At 55.9% G+C, this 15,629-nt stretch overlaps 8 protein-coding genes across 8 annotated transcripts; 4 read left to right on the top strand and 4 right to left on the bottom strand.

Annotated features, from left to right (window-relative positions):
- Positions 1-1,493: 1,493 nt before the first annotated feature.
- Positions 1,494-2,455, top strand: KVR01_008698 (uncharacterized protein; the record flags this gene model as incomplete). The annotated part of the gene is made up of 3 exons (XM_044786316.1): positions 1,494-2,034; positions 2,179-2,276; positions 2,330-2,455. The coding sequence occupies 3 exons, from the start codon at positions 1,494-1,496 to the stop codon at positions 2,453-2,455; spliced, it is 765 nt and encodes a 254-aa protein (XP_044642465.1).
- A 736-nt stretch (positions 2,456-3,191) lies between these two features.
- On the top strand, positions 3,192-4,632 carry KVR01_008849 (adenosine kinase; the record flags this gene model as incomplete). Its single annotated transcript, XM_044782372.1, has 4 exons — positions 3,192-3,240; positions 3,363-3,821; positions 3,911-4,406; positions 4,599-4,632. 4 exons carry the CDS (start codon positions 3,192-3,194, stop codon positions 4,630-4,632), a joined length of 1,038 nt encoding a protein of 345 aa, XP_044642616.1.
- Positions 4,633-5,190: 558 nt separating this feature from the next.
- KVR01_008515 (uncharacterized protein) lies at positions 5,191-8,755 on the bottom strand (the record flags this gene model as incomplete). Its single annotated transcript, XM_044782651.1, has 6 exons — positions 5,191-5,670; positions 6,046-6,378; positions 6,457-7,172; positions 7,297-8,165; positions 8,438-8,551; positions 8,709-8,755. The coding sequence occupies 6 exons, from the start codon at positions 8,753-8,755 to the stop codon at positions 5,191-5,193; spliced, it is 2,559 nt and encodes an 852-aa protein (XP_044642282.1).
- A 1,018-nt stretch (positions 8,756-9,773) lies between these two features.
- KVR01_008422 (uncharacterized protein) lies at positions 9,774-10,740 on the top strand (the record flags this gene model as incomplete). The annotated part of the gene is made up of 2 exons (XM_044793157.1): positions 9,774-10,109; positions 10,165-10,740. The coding sequence occupies 2 exons, from the start codon at positions 9,774-9,776 to the stop codon at positions 10,738-10,740; spliced, it is 912 nt and encodes a 303-aa protein (XP_044642189.1).
- Positions 10,741-11,004: 264 nt separating this feature from the next.
- On the bottom strand, positions 11,005-11,510 carry KVR01_008492 (U2 snRNP complex subunit BUD31; the record flags this gene model as incomplete). Its single annotated transcript, XM_044786355.1, has 2 exons — positions 11,005-11,148; positions 11,208-11,510. 2 exons carry the CDS (start codon positions 11,508-11,510, stop codon positions 11,005-11,007), a joined length of 447 nt encoding a protein of 148 aa, XP_044642259.1.
- Positions 11,511-11,901: 391 nt separating this feature from the next.
- Positions 11,902-12,554, top strand: KVR01_008683 (uncharacterized protein; the record flags this gene model as incomplete). The annotated part of the gene is made up of 5 exons (XM_044787272.1): positions 11,902-11,947; positions 12,000-12,061; positions 12,156-12,302; positions 12,375-12,485; positions 12,543-12,554. The coding sequence occupies 5 exons, from the start codon at positions 11,902-11,904 to the stop codon at positions 12,552-12,554; spliced, it is 378 nt and encodes a 125-aa protein (XP_044642450.1).
- Positions 12,555-12,733: 179 nt separating this feature from the next.
- KVR01_008823 (uncharacterized protein) lies at positions 12,734-13,350 on the bottom strand (the record flags this gene model as incomplete). Its single annotated transcript, XM_044789326.1, has 4 exons — positions 12,734-12,900; positions 12,958-13,034; positions 13,089-13,180; positions 13,246-13,350. The coding sequence occupies 4 exons, from the start codon at positions 13,348-13,350 to the stop codon at positions 12,734-12,736; spliced, it is 441 nt and encodes a 146-aa protein (XP_044642590.1).
- A 1,134-nt stretch (positions 13,351-14,484) lies between these two features.
- On the bottom strand, positions 14,485-15,088 carry KVR01_008406 (uncharacterized protein; the record flags this gene model as incomplete). The annotated part of the gene is made up of 4 exons (XM_044785990.1): positions 14,485-14,629; positions 14,674-14,781; positions 14,949-14,991; positions 15,028-15,088. 4 exons carry the CDS (start codon positions 15,086-15,088, stop codon positions 14,485-14,487), a joined length of 357 nt encoding a protein of 118 aa, XP_044642173.1.
- Between the last annotated feature and the right edge of the window lie 541 nt (positions 15,089-15,629).

Raw genomic sequence — 15,629 nt, 5'->3', positions numbered from 1 at the left:
ACCTCCTCGCCGCCGCCACAGATAAGCATGCACTTTTCCACACTCTTTGTGTTCCCTGTGCCGCAAATTGCCAACAAGCGCCCAGCCAACTTTGACAGGCAGTCACCTTAGGCCCATGCATCCCATTCGTCAACATGGATGAGGCAGAACTCATGAGCAAGGGCCGCTTGGTCCCTTGCCACCATCAACTTACTTACCCAGCAAAGGACAGTCCAGGAGGATAGGCCACTGAGGCTATCCCAAACTGTCGCGCCATGTATAGTATTCCAAGGGGTGGATTCTCCGGGGCATCTCAGAAATCAGGGAGGTTGCAACAGGGCGATTATCCCAGAAAAAACGTATTCCCTTGCCTTCACCCGTGTTGTTTGTGGCCCATGCTTGTCTAGAGCCGTCAAGGGCCGTCAACATAGCGCTGATTCATGCGGTGGCCGTTCCTGGCGCTTCGACCGAGATCCAACATGTCCAACAAAAAAATCGCGCAACCAAACAGCATCAGCATTCCACTGGTAGAATCACGAACAAAGGCATCGTGAAAGTCATGCAACTGCTGACCCCGCCTATTATCGACTGATAATGACTTGGGGATGCTGGCATCAGGGCCCGGGATAGACATGACGCGCCTTTAATGTGCATTCTGAGCGGCACACGTCTGGAAATGCGCCCGCAAAAGCCTGCACTTGCAGATCTATCGCGCACAGGACGTGGAGGATGCTCAGGTGGTTTCGCAGCTTATCTGGCGGTGTTGCAGGGTGTTTATGGCCAGGTGGCCGGCTGCAGTGAGAGTTTCACACTATCAGCTGCGCGCTTGACCTCTGGATGCCGGCCTATTGAGCCAGGTGAAATCCACACCACGCCAATCGAAAACAACCAGGTACGAGAGCTTTCTCCCACGATTTCCGGCCATTCGGCTGGGAAATCGGCCGGAACGGCGATGCACGTTGCCAAAGGGGCCGAGACGTCAATATCGTCAACTATGACATACACGATGCGGAGTCTGCTAAAACAGTCAGCACGCGATGAATGGCATTGTTTGGGAGGATGAGAGAACACGCCTGGGAATGAAGCTGGTGGTGATGATGAGTTTGTATTGATCTTAGGCCGAGGTGTGAGGTTCCTTCGGGGAAAGGCTGACATGCTGCGGAGTGCACGGGCCCACCATCGAGATTTGGCGCCATCCCTTAAGCGGCTTAGTGCGGCCACAAAATTGAGAAGTCGTTCCTGCCCTCCTGCCTTCTAAAATTCAGCGCAGGAATTCGGCCTCATTGACAAACCATCACAACATCCCCATCAAACTGCCCGTAAGTCCACCACTCCACCATCCACCTTGGAAACTGTCGCTCGATTGAGAGGGAAGCGGTTCTCGAACGGTCAATCCTGCTCGACAGAACTGCGCCGCCTTTCGTCCTGCCCTCCGCTGCAAACCACACAGGTCCGACCAGAGAAACTTACGTCTACGTCCTGAAGCAGGTGACGCCTCCGAGCCAGCAGCCAAGATGGGAAGAGTTATCAGGAACCAGCGTAAGGGTTCGTCGACCATCTTCAAGGCGATCACCCGTCTGAACAAGGCCCCCGCCAAGTTCAGGGTCCTCGACTACTCCGAGCGACATGGATACATCCGAGGTGTCGTGAAGCAGATCGTCCACGACGCCGGCCGTGGCGCTCCCCTGGCCAAGGTCGTCTTCCGCGACCCCTACAAGTTCAAGCTGCACACCGAGACCTTCATCGCCAACGAGGGCATGTACACCGGCCAGTTCATCTACGCGGGCAAGAACGCCGCCCTGACCGTCGGCAACGTCCTGCCCCTGGGCTCCATGCCTGAGGGTACCGTCGTCTCCAACGTCGAGGAGAAGATTGGCGACCGTGGCTCCCTGGGCCGTACCTCCGGCAACTACATCACCATCATCGGCCACAACCCCGATGAGGGCAAGACCCGTATCAAGCTGCCCTCCGGAGCCAAGAAGATTGTCCACAGCACCTCCCGTGGCATGATCGGTATCGTTGCTGGTGGTGGCCGAACGGACAAGCCTCTCCTGAGTACGTCAACCCTGGGCTTTTCTACTGCTTGGACCTGGAGCGTGCGACCAGCCTGAGGCACGGGCCTGGGCGACGCCGCTGGCTTCCGCAGTGAAGAAAATTGGCCGAGACGGCAGAATGACGGAATGCTGACAACTCCAACAGAGGCTTCTCGTGCCAAGCACAAGTTCGCTGTCAAGCGCAACTCCTGGCCCAAGACTCGTGGTGTGGCCATGAACCCCGTGGACCACCCTCACGGTGGTGTAAGTAGATTTCGACTCCGTTGCCGCGACTCATATCTGACATGCCATCACAGGGTAACCACCAACATATCGGTAAAGCCTCCACCATCAACCGTTACGCTGTCTCTGGTCAAAAGGCGGGTCTCATCGCTGCCAGACGGACTGGTCTGCTGCGTGGTACCCAGAAGACGAAGGACTAAGGCGGTCGCTGATTTCATGGGTTGGGGTTTACGGATTGCTTTGATATCTTCGGTCTTGCGTGTTCTGGTACTAAGGGCGGTTCATGATGAAACCACCGCTTATGGGTAGTACCACGGCATCCACGGAATACAAAAGAAAAATGATTCCAATACCAAAATCCAGGCCTTCTGGCGTCCTGGCGTCCTGGCGGGCTCGATACCTGTCACCTGGAGACCTTAATGGAGACCAGAGAGAGAGTACAGAACCACGATGTTGGGGATGGGAATTTGGAGGAGGCCAGAGTGCATCACGCAACCCTGTCTGGGCTTCGCCGATAGCACGAGAGCATGAGCGCAGAGTGGAATCATATGCCAAGCTAGTACACGTTGATCACCCAACCCGACTCTGCCCATGCCCGCCTCGTAGTGAAGCCTCAGTAAACCCTCAGGGCCAGCGATTATAAGAGCTCATTTGACCTTTTCCTGACAAGTGTGTATCTGCTTGTTGGCTCTGAATATCCCGACTGACTCGGAGGAACCAACCATGTCTGGCTCGCCATTTGCCCACGGGCTACCCCGAGTCGCCTCCCTGCCGGGGGCCGTAGCTCGGGCTTACAGGGGGATCTTTTCACCCCGCTGTCCCTCCTCGCAGCACTTCTTCAACCCCACCTTCGCTGCCCCAAGAGTCTCTCCTTCGGCACCAAGACTGAGACTATTCCACTTGACCACCACCACCGCAGCAAGTCAATTGAACAAAATGGCCTCAAAGCAGTTCCGTCTCTTGTGTCTGGAGAACCCTCTCCTCGGTAAGAACGACCTGAGCTGTTCCTCGAGAGCTTCAAGCTCCTCCCCCCCCCTCCCTTCCCCCTCGTAGCTCGGGCATGGGCTTCGGGCTGAGAAAAACCCCCGCTGACGCAGCCAACAACAGACATCCAGGCCTATGGCAACGATGAGCTCCTGGCAAAGTACGGCCTCAAGGCCAACGACGCCATCCTGGCCGAGGACAAGCACAAGGGCATCTACGAGGACCTCCTGAACAACTTCGAGGCCAAGCTCATCGCCGGCGGTGCCGCCCAGAACACCGCCCGCGGCGCCCAGTACATCCTGCCCGAGAACAGCGTCGTCTACTTGGGCGGCGTCGGCGACGATAAGTACGCCGCCATCCTCAAGGACGCCGTCAAGCAGGCCGGCCTCCGCGTCGAGTACCGCGTCGAGCCCACCCAGCCCACCGGCCGCTGCGGTGTCGTCATTACCGGCCACAACAGGAGTCTCTGCACCGACCTGGGCGCCGCCAACCACTACGACCTGGACCACCTGAAGAAGCCCGAGATCTGGAGCCTGGTCGAGGGTGCCGAGGTCTACTATGTCGGTGGTTACCACTTCACCGGTGAGTCTGAAGCTGCGTTGGCAGGCAACCCACCCGCCCGTGCGGACTGCGTTTGATACTGACAGCCATGTTCTCTTTCCCCCCCACAGTCTGCCCCCCCGCCATCATGGAGCTCGCCAAGGAGGCCGCGACCAAGAACAAGATCTTCGTCGTCTCCCTGTCGGCCCCCTTCATTCCCCAGTTCTTCAAGGACCCCGTCGACGCCAGCGCCCCCTACTGGGACTACGTGATCGGCAACGAGACCGAGGCGGCCACCTGGGCCGAGGTCCACGGCCACGACACCAAGGACCTCAAGGAGATCGCCAAGCTGATGGCCAACCTGCCCAAGGAGAACACCCAGCGCAAGCGCGTCGCCATCATCACCCACGGCACTGAGCCTACCATCGTCGCCACCCAGGGCGAGGACGCCGTCAAGGAGTACCCCGTCCTCTCCATCGACAAGGCCCAGATCGTCGACACCAACGGTGCAGGCGACGCCTTCGCCGGTGGTCTCACCGCGGGCATCGTCGAGGGCAAGTCCCTCGAGGAGTCCATCAAGCTCGGCCAGTGGCTGGCCAAGCTCAGCATCCAGGAGCTGGGTCCATCGTAAGTCTGCACTTGCCAAAACGAATTTTCTTATTCATACTGTTTGTATCGGTTGCTTCAACTATTGCTCCTTTCAAAAGAGCGCCCTGGAGCCCGCCTCCCGCAAACGCGCTACTTGATCTCCCTCCCTCGGCCCCCTCGAATTACACGCTCTCCAAGCTCCCACATTCTGACCGCGTTCCTCGTCCACAGGTACCCCTTCCCCAAGCAGACTTACTCGGCCTAGGCCTGAACGAAAGTGGCTTGGAACTCGAGAAATTAATCTTTCCGTTCTTCCACACACCCAATTCCGGTTCTCATCTTGGCGTCTCAGGCGGGCATTTTTTTGACGGGTAGAAAAGCCTGGTTTCAACAACGGTGATTTGCATCCGTGGGCGGGAAGCGAAAAACAAGAAAAAGGATTCGCTTTGTCTCAGAATTCAACTTATGATTCCCCATCTGCCAGATCATTAGGAACAATGATCTAGAAGTAGAACGCTCCATCATCTTTTCAGATAGGAAAACAATCGGTTCGGAAGCGACAGGCTCCGGGCGATACTCTTGTAATAGAGTCCAGTATATCCAACACACATCCGTTCGCCGTGACGCTGCGAGGCCCTCGTGACGGTCTCAACTGCTTTGGTTGCTCTACCGGGTGTGTTCATGGTGATGGCACGCCTGGTGCGTGACAAGAACCCTAATCCGGGTTCAAGCGGCCTTTGTAAATCGACGCTGGCAGGGATGGCATGTTCCCAGAAGTCTGCACCTTGTCCAAGAGTTGTACGACAGAATTAGACGTCCTTGTTCATCCCTTTGGCTTCGGACGGTCGTCCGCCAGAGCGCTCTCCAAGACTGCCCGGTCAAACGCGTCAGCCTCGGCGGCAGCGACTGCCATGTGCGTCTTCTTAACCGCGTTTCTGAAGCGAGAAGGGTCGTCTTTGGCCGCCACGACACCCCGGCCGTACGCGGTAGTGGCGTTGTAGACATTTCCGTTGCAGACCGTGGTCGGGCCATTGGGCTGCGCGTAGGCAGGGAAAGAGCCCCCAAATTGCTGGTTGTACGAGTACATGTCGCTCTGGGCAAACCCGCCGTTGATCTGTCCTGTTGGCAGGCCGAATGGGCTGTTGACAGGAGGAAGACCAGATGCTGCCTGCGAGAAGTCCATGGAGAATGGGTTGCTACCCATGTTGAATCCCAAGGGGGACGACACGGCTTTCGACCGAGCATTGTTGATCTGTCCAGGGACGTGGCCCCCAGAAGCAATCTCATAAGCACCAGCATTCTCCTTGGGGGAGAAAAATGATGAGGTTCCACTGCTCCCTGTAGACCCGCCTAATCGTTGTCTGGTATGACCGAAACCACCCCGGCTTCCTTGAAGTGGTCCACCCAGGCCAGATGATGGGCGGCCGGAAGTGCCGAAGTTAGCTTGGCCAAATTGGTTACCGGGTGGTTGAGTGTTGCTTGGAGGAAATAGAGCAAAAGGGTCCGAGCCTCGTTGCATCCCCGGACCAGGTGTAAAATCCGGGACTGTCGGTTGCAACGAAGACGTGCTTGAAGCTCGTTGCGCCTGATTCGGGGAGCCGGTGCTGAAGTTTGCTCCCCCGTTGTATTGAGGGCCGACAGGTTCCCCACGCCCTGGACCTGTCTGTGGTGGAGTCACAAAAGAACCCCAAGGAGTCGGCCTTCCAAAGATAGCACTGGAGTTATGACCAGGTGTTTGAAGACCACCGAAAACTTGCTCGGCTGTTGAAGAGTGCATGCCGTATGACGATGTCTTGGGCTGGGTGGGGCCACGCCCCGGTTGGGTGCCCATCAGGTCCGAATTATCATCTTCAAGCAGGTCATCCACCATGTCATGCATCTTCGCATCAATGTTCAGATCCGATTCGGTTTCCAAAGGCTCGACGTCGATCGTCCGGGGTTCGGGGCTTCCTTCAACCGCAGCTGAGCCAGATGGCGCTCTGGTGTGCGCGCGGCCGAGGTTGCCCACCGCCTGCATCCCATTAAGCCCAGTAAGATCAGACCTGCTTACTGGACGGAGGTTGCGAAGCTGTCCTTCAAGCTGGTCAACCTGGGCATCAGCGGGAATGGGTTGGGACCTGACAGGCTCTTGCTGAGCAATCTGCGAGCCTTTCCCTCCCTCAACGTAGGATATGGTGACAGTTCCATCGGAGCCCTCTGCAGGAGGGTTCACAGCCAGTGGGAATCCATCATCGAGAGCGAGGGAGAATCCGCAGTTCATGAGATCATAGACACGAGCTCTCATCTCCGCATCAGGTTCCTTCCTGGGAAGTCCGGTGTCTTCCCAATGCGGCTTGAAATCATCTCTGCCGAACGCGAGGTGGAGTCGGCAGGCCGAAGCCATGTTAGGTCCATCGAATGGCTTCATACCTAACGCCACGACGTCCTCGGGAAGGAGGTACGGCGATGCTTCCATCTGTTGGCCGTTGAACTCCTTCAAGATGGTAGTCAGGACTTGGGCAAGGATCCTATACATGTCGAAGACGTGACCCCCCAGGTGTCCTTGAAACTTCACGATGTCTGCTCGATAGATATAAAGCCAGGCCATGTAGACACGCATCAGCGGTAGTAGGTTCTCAGTGAATGGGCTGAACTTTGCAGCATGTTTCGCCTTTGCGCCGTTCTCGGCCGTGTCTTTCGCAGGAGCTGCAGCCTTTGAGAATTCTTGGAGTTCCGCTTGGAAGAGGCGAGATATTACCACAATCCACCGGACGTTCATCCCTAACACGAATTCGCATGATTTGGAAGCACTGTCCTTCCAATCCTCTGGCTCTGGAGACCAGTTAGCATTGACAGGGGATACAGAAAGTGCTGGTGAGGAAACGAACGGTGAAAAGCCAAAGCTTGAGAGGGGAAGAAAATGTCACTAGAAGGCGGTACTTACTCTGACTCAGAGCCCTGGATAGTGTGACGTAGTAGGCTGCAATGTTGATAAGAACCATCTTCAACACAAGAGGCAGAGTGTCTGGCTTCTTCAACATTTCCTCGAGGCGATGGAGCACGGTCTGTTCCAACTCGGACTGTTGGGAAAACGTTTCACCCTTGGCAAAGTGAGCATGAAGCCTCACGAACCAGTTGGAGAAGGATTCATTGGGGTCCGGAGTGCCTGTTCGTCTGGTAGGCGTGGAGGAATTCAAAATGTGCTTGAACTCGACCTCTAGGTTGCGTGTGGAGTTGGCATGGGGAAACTCAATTGCTAGCGAGCGATAGAGATGGTAGACAACGAGTAAATGGTTGTGCTCTTCTGTGTACATCATTCCCATTTGGTGATGAGCATCTCCGGAAGTTGGCTTCAGATCGTGCGCGAGAGCATAGTAGAGCAGAGCCATCTTCGTGCCACCTGGCTTTGGCCGAGCTTTGTGTCTCCAGCGAGATATATCACCGAGACGAAGCAGGGTTGAGTGGAACGATCTCTGGGCGGCTTCGGCGGTCACGAGATGGCCCTGACGATCGTCGACAGTCGGGGGTTCCAGTTCCAGAACGCTGTTGATCCTGGGAAGCTGCGGCAGGCCATGCAGCGATTGGAGGCGCTGGAAGTAGCCCTTATAAAAGTCGTGGGCAGTCTTCAAATAGTTGTTGTAAAGTTTCTCCACCTTGCGCTTGGTCACGACGTGTGGCTGGCCTCGGAGGCGCTCGTTGAACAGATCTCGGTAGGCCTGGTTGACGTATGTATGAAGCTCCCACATCACTTTCTCTGCATCCGACTGGTAGATATACTGGGGGTCCCCGCTGAGCGTGCAGACGAATCGCAGCCGAAATCTAAGATTGTGTCAGGGATATCTTCGCAAGTCAACACAACATCGTCAACAATAGATGCCACACGCGAACACAGCCTTCCCACGGTCAAATCTGACCAGATAGCACCCGCCCGCAGTGGGTGATCCCATGGACAGGCATGAAATCTCATAGGTATGGATCTTGGCTCGATGGGCTCCATGGTCGCCTGCACTAAGTGTCTGCAGGGCCGACATGTTTTGTTGCTTTTCGCGTGTGACATCTCGTGTTGACGTGCCAGTAGTGATCTGACATACTCGGCCATGCTCCCCTCTAGCGATCTCAACTGTTCTTCTTCGGTCTTGCCATTAGACCCCTCCTTGAGCTGCCTGATGTCACGGACGATCTTGTGTCGGATCTTCTTGGCGTCCCTGGAGGTTTTCATTCTGTTAGCATAATATTCGAAGAAGCCCAGAGCGTTGCGGTTGTGGCAGAGCAATGATTGGGACGGACTCGGCATGACAGAGCAAGCACGATACGTAGTGCCCTGGAAAGCCTTCAAGAGATATAAGAGACAATATGACGTACTGCCAGTACATTTCCGCCGTCGGCAGCGAGTCCATCTTGTCGGGCATGCTGGGCAGCAAGCAGCGGGTGCTGCGGTAAGCAGGAAGGTTGTGCGGTTAAGATTCGACGCGTATGTGCAATGTAACGAAAGTTGGTTCCAGTATCAAATCAAGCCCATAGTTAGAGACCGGTCTCACACAAGGACGGGGACGGCGCAGCACAGGATTGGCGATCCATCACAGACGGGTGGCGGCCGGTGGTGGGATGGTTTGGGCGCGAAACCTGGTCGGGTTGCTTTGTGGAGGTCGCGGTCCCTGGCGTGGGCAACATCGGTCACCGTAGTGGTCTCTGGACAGGTTATTCCTGGGGGCGCAACGTGGAACTCTGCAGTGCTGTGTCGGTGGGAACGATGTTGACGATCGCAAAAACCCCTCGAGGCATCAAAGAAGTCAATTGACTCTTGGGTGTAAGCCGCGTTCAGAGTAGTCGCAGATCGGCTGCTGCTCTACTGGCTGGACCGTGCACTGCTGCGGGCAACTCGAGGAGCTCCCCAAGGGTACCTGGGTACCACTGAATGCCAGGTACCCGCTACAAGGTTGATGCTACCTGGATGCCTCTGTCTCTACGAACGTACCACCACTCTGTGATGCACCCAGCAACATTCTGGGCTTTGATCAGTTCTACAGTTTTTGCCAACAGAATTCTGTTTGGTACGTCCTTGAACATCATATACAGTATGATAGAGCAGACATACACAGTAATGGCTGGTCCTTCACAGTTAGATGTCTCCCGAGCCAGCGCACGCTAGTGCTGTGGTGAGTCAAGACACATGAGGAAGACCCTGCAGGGTGTACCTGGCCAGGGTACAGAGCACTGTTTGTTCTACTAGTATAGTGGGTCTTTTCCACAGAGTACAGTCACGTCACTGTGAATGAAGCTCTGCAGTCCAAACAATCCGGCGTGGCGTCAAGACAATGCAAACACACCTTCGGCCAGCGCATCTCAGTGGAACCTCACTTTGGAGGCCATAGACGAGCACCGGGACTAACACAAAAGTAATCCTCCCTGTCCTCTCCACCAAGCAGAATGAAGCGCTCACGCGAGCCTGAAGAGGATTACCTTCCGTCCTCGACCACCGAGCAAGATGTTGAAATCGTCCCCGTTTCCAAGTTCCTAGGCCTCGACGTTGCCGACAACTCGCAGTCTACTCCCATCCTCGATTTCGCCTGCTCACTCCCTGGCCACGGACCGGGCCTACGCTTCCCATCATACGAAGAGTACGAGTCGCACTACCACAAGGCGCATGAAAATCGCTGCATCGATTGCAGAAAGAACTTTCCTTCTTCACATATGCTCAATCTACATATCGGAGAATTCCACGATGCCCTGACTGAGCTGCGGAAAGAGAAGGGGGAGAACATCGTAAGCAGTTGCTTTTTCTATACAGTACTACATGGGGGTACTAATGGCTACCCAGTACTCCTGCTTCGTTGAGACATGCGCCGAAAAGCGGAAGACGCCGGCTGAGAGGCGTGCACACCTGATCGAGACGCACAAGTACCCTACCAACTACTTCTTCGCAGTAACCAAGGCTGGTGTTGACCGCCGCCAGTCCATGCTCGTCAACCGTAAAGAGAGCAAGCCACGCACGCATCACCGCGACAATGCTCACCAGCAAGGGCGCAAGGGCGGCAAGAAGGAATCTGGCAAAGACGCCACGCCAGGTGTCGCAGAAGGCAATGGCATCCAGGTGAATGCAACCGCTAATGACAGAGCCGTTGAGCCAGTAGATGTTGCGATGGACGATCCGGTCTCCCAGGATCAGCCAAACAGCGACATTGGCAAGGATAACAACAGAGGCGCCACGAGCAGCAATGTTGCTGCGCTTGAGGCTAGCTCAGATATTCTGCCAAAACACCAGGCAGTCCACGATCGCAAGACGGCGGCCCAGGATACGGATATGGAGCAGTTGACAGGAGCCATGTCGTCCTTGAAGTTTGTCCCCAGAAATGTTCGACTCGCCTCCAAAAAATCCGGTTTGCCTCCGCGGTAAGGGTAGCGTAGTGGGCTCGGCGACATCTGGCCGCCTGGAATTGGCCATGTATCACTCGGCGTTGTGGGCGTAGAGATACCCAGGGGAGCGTCAAGCGTCTTTAGTAGAAATGATCTGCTTCAAAAAATGAATCTCTATTGGTATGCCAGGGAAATCTGGTCATCAGGTGGTGATGCCGTACCTTCTCAAATCAAGACCCCAACTCCTTCCTGCCTTTTCGTCGTGCTACGTGCAATTTGCCCAGTCTCGTGTTCGGCGTCGTGATCAGTCGCTCGAAGCGCATCCTCTGCATCCGCAACTGACACACTGTATGTCTTGATCCTCCTTGAGCTGTGCTCGCGGCACCCGACAAATACAGGTCGAGGCAAAGTTGGTCTCCTTCGTCTGCACACATCGCAAGCAGCACAGCTATATTGAGATTAGCTTGATGCGCCCCAAAGAGCGTTGCGTTGTAGACTGAGACGAACCTTCTCGTAACCTTGTTTCTTCCACTTTGCGATCAGCATAGCATCCGCATACCCGTTCTTCAGGAGCCAGTCGTAAAGCTTCTTGCTGATCGCCTCTTTCTCATAGTAGAGTTCGTAGATGTATCGGCTTCGCTGGTGGGAGATTTCGAATATGGGCCATTGCGCTTGGTGCTTGGGGATGTTGTCGGTCGGGGTGTTCTGCGCATCCTTCATCTTGTTGCTGAAAATGAGCAGGTCGTCCTCGATGTCACTGAAGCCATCTGGCGGCGGTTTGCGCTTCGAGGCGTGCCTAATGGCGGGCATGTCGATGCGCTTCGCTTGTGGTTCGATGAACGAGTATTGTTTTCGGCCAGCCGGGCGGTCCAACTTCAGAGCTGCAGTGATGGAGTGTTGGTATGCTTCGAGCAATCACTGGGCAAGACGCGTTGCATGAATGTTGGGGGGGGGGGCAATGTGCTACTGGAATAACTACTAGGCTGAAGGCTGAAAAGGCGGGATGTCGCCGCGGGCAGGCAGTAGCGCGTTGGCGGGCTGCTTATCTAATCGCCGCCTGTGAGTGGTCAATCTGCAACAGCTTCCCCTTGCCTCGCGCTGGAGCCGAACGTCAGAGCACTTTAGAACCGAACGAAGGTCGAAGAGAACGCAGGTCGAAGACAACGACAGCCCCCCCCCCAGAAGCAATCCTCCAGCCACCATGGCCCATATCTCGCCAACGCAATTCGCACGCAAGACGCGCCAGTGTCAGTACCGCCAAGGCCGAACTTCCGATCGCTGTGACTGACCACCGAGTAGCTATCAACTGGGCCGATGCGCAGAAGCGGGTGCTAGGGTCATACCGGCAATGGATTCGAGCTGTACGTTGATGCGATGCCTCCATCTGGTGGCCGTAAGGCTGCCGTGCCTGGGATTTGTCCACGGAGGCCGCCGGGCTGACAATTGATATCGCAGGCGCCCGAAATCCAGACCATGTTCAACGTTCCCTTCCCTGTGTCGGTCATCCGGACGCGTATCAGGGAGGAGTTTGAGCGAAACCGATTCGTCAACAAGCTGCCAGTCGTCGATGTCCTGCTCTTCAAGAGCGATGCGGAGTACCAGGTAAAGCCTGACCAACGGTGGCAGAGCGAGCGTGCGCGGAATGGGAATGCCCGGACTGACCGTCAAAAACAGGAAACCATGAACTTCTGGAAGCAGTCAAGCCACATCATGTCATATTTCAAGGAGGAGAACTTCAGGGGAGAACACAGATTACCGTCGAACTTCATGTCGGGCTTCCTGGAGGTAAGATACACGCCAAAGCTACCTTCCAGAGCATGACATGTACTGACTTATTGCCAGGGTCGCAACTGAGGACGGGATATCATAAAAAGATGCCCTGTAGATACCAAATAGAAGTTCCTGAGTCGCCATCCGAGACCATCCCTTCGAATGTGCCATTTCTACCCGCACGCCATTAACGCCGACCTATGCCTATGTTCATGAATCTCCCTCAGAGTAGGGTGCAGATGCGCCACACGAAGAGATCCAAACTAATCAAACAGCCGTGGCTCGCCATTGGGTTGCAGCTGCTTCTTGGAGGGAGCAGGGACCTGAGGAACAGACTCCCTCGCGTCCCAGAATTTCTCTGCGACAACATCGCACATGTCTTGGAGATCCCTGAGCCCCTTCTTCAGCGCATCAATGGCAGTTGTGCCCTCTGCCAGCCATGGTCAGCGGGGAGCTTGATTAATGTAGCATTGAGTTGCTCACGTACCGTAGGTCTGGATTCTCATGTTCATCCTGGCCTCGGAAGGGTGAGGGATGGCGTAGGCACAGAACTCGACGTCAGGGCTGTGGGATTGTCAGACCCAGCTGGATGAGCATGGAGGAGTGCAGCAAACTCACTTCTTCATGATGATGTACCTCAGGGCGTTGCCGAGTGTGTGGCCCTCGTCCCGGAACTCGAACGAGGCTGCTGTAGGCGTGGAGCCGGGGAGCTGCACGTACGTCATGTCAGGATTCCCGCCCTTCCCACGTGCGAGTGCAGGGCTGTTGCTCATACCAGGAATAACTTGGTCTCCTCCGCTTCAAGCTCTTCGGCGGCCTCGCCGTTTTGCGACTGCTGCACGTCGTCCATGACGGTGTCGTCTCCGATCTCGTTTGACATCTTTGCTATGGTGAATCAGAGTTGCCGTAGATGCGGTCACGGGCGTATGTCAGTGTTGCCGTACTTGTCCTGTGAACCAGTGGACTAATATGCTGGGTGCGTTTGGATCACAAGGCTACGGCAGTGAGACTCAGCAAGATTTTGCGATAAGAGGCTCAACCTTATCGCAACGCGGGAACAGCCATGCCCCCACCTACGTCCCAGCCCTGGAGACTCTAGCCTCCCATCTGCCAGCATCTAGGCCCTACTCCGTACAACGCAGTTGCCTCAATTGCTTGCCCCAGATTCCCAGGGCCCTGACTGCGTTTATGCCCCATCCCCGCCAAAACTTGGTCTCGCCCTAAGGTTTGCTAGCTCTCAACGGCAACTCACGTACCGCAGCAGATCACGCTGGCACACGCTGGCACACGCTTGGTGTGTCTTGGTTCGTGATGGCATGCATGCAGTGTGCTCGTCCTTGTCGGGCACAGCTCGCACACATGAAATGTGGTCGCGTCTTGAAAGAGAGATGTTGGACCAGCCTCGTTACTTGAGACATGCAGTTCCGACCGGATTCGGAAAACCTGCGAGTCTCTGAATTCGCCTCAAGTCCCGATTCTACAAGAGAGACAACCTGGGCTTGGCCGGGTACTTTACGCCGCATTTAAAACTCACCGCTCGGGGCGGTGCGGCGATCATCACATCCACTTGTTCGAGAACAACTTTTCTCACATCGGCATTGTCCGCCACGGTCTGGCAGTCTGGTTCATGAGTCGTTGGCCAAGCAGCTCAAGGCGTTCCTTTGATCCACGCTTCCCGCTGCCTGTTCCCATCGGTCACATGGAACGGTCTGGGTCAGGGAGGAGTTCGCTGGGGGGACTTGTATTCCACACTCACTGCATCCCCAACATCCTGCAGGAATGTCACAGTGCAGCCTTGCGGATGCGAATTGCGGCAAGGTTGGGTGAACCTTAATGCGGGCCACCTGCGATAATCATATACCACAGTACAACGGGACGGCGGAGACATGAGCGGAAACAACTATAGCATCATCGGTCTATTGATCACCAGGATCGCAATTGCGATCGCTGCTTGACCACCCTGCCACCTTGGCCGCACCTCATCGTGGGATGAGGTGAAACTCGATATGACGTCCTATGGGTCGGCAGTGCGGACACGAGGGCAGGAGGGGTGGTCGTCCCGTCCGCGACCTCGCGCGGCCGTTGGCAGCAGCCTCGAGGGTGGTACCAGGCCAACGGGGGCACATGTGATGGACCGCCGCCAGGCATGCACTGCCCAACTCTTTGACGAGCCCCAACGACCACTACCGGCTCGGCTCATCACCAGCAGTGGCGCTGCAAGATCTTCAGCAGTGCACATATAGACAAAGACACAATGCTTTCCCTGGCGCGCGGCAAGCCGCATGAGGGCGGCACCACGCCAGCCTCTTGCCTGCTTGTCACTGGAGATGCTGTATCCGTGTGTGACCAACAGATGGACTGCCGAGACCCTCGATGACAAAGCTCTTATTTTTTTATTTTTATTTTTTTTTTCATTCTTCTTCTCTTCTGTCTCCCAGACCGCATCTCTGTCACCTCGGCAGCTCGGCCGATACCAACCCAGAGCTGAAGCCGCGAAGGAGCCGGTCGGGGGCCACACCATCTCAGGGCCCACACCGCGGCTCAGTCATTTTTGCACGCGCAAGTGCTTGTCCGTCCATGTCCGGGGGCACTATATCTGCGGTCAATAACTCGAGCATGACCGCTCCTTTCCCCTCAAAGTGAAACAGTGTCAGAGGCTGTCGGCCTTCTTATCAGCGAGGTGCATTCGCAAACCTGGGGGAGATGGGGAATCTTCAGAGAGGGGTCCGTGGCCACCGTCGCCGCTTATTGTTACTCACCGTCCACCGCCTTGTCAGTGACCGAAGAGGCAGGCGAGGGTGGTCGGGCAGACGGGATGGGCAGAGTTTCTCTGCTCGGGGCCACTTGATTGGGTGCCTGTCGTTTCAGAGCGCTGTCAGTTTAATTGGTGGAGAGCCACCTGAGGCAACGGTGCCTAAGAGACGCACTGGTTCGTGCAGCGACGGGCAAGGTTGGGGCCCACCAGGGCACTTCCATGGGGGCGAAGATCGCCCAGGGGGCCCAGCTCTGTGCGCGAAAACCTCCGAACTGACAGTGACATATGGGAGAGGTCACCCACAACGCCTGGACGCACCACGGCACGTCGGCCCAGGACCTGCGCGTTCACGAGAAAGGAGATTATTGACTGGCCCGCCTCCCATCAATAGTCTGTATTAATGT

The sequence above is a fragment of the Diaporthe batatas genome (genome assembly GCF_019321695.1).
Source record: "Diaporthe batatas strain CRI 302-4 chromosome Unknown Contig00010, whole genome shotgun sequence".
Lineage (NCBI taxonomy): Eukaryota > Fungi > Ascomycota > Sordariomycetes > Diaporthales > Diaporthaceae > Diaporthe > Diaporthe batatas.
Note: the sequence above shows the minus strand (reverse complement) of the source record. Positions and strands in the feature narration are given on the sequence as shown.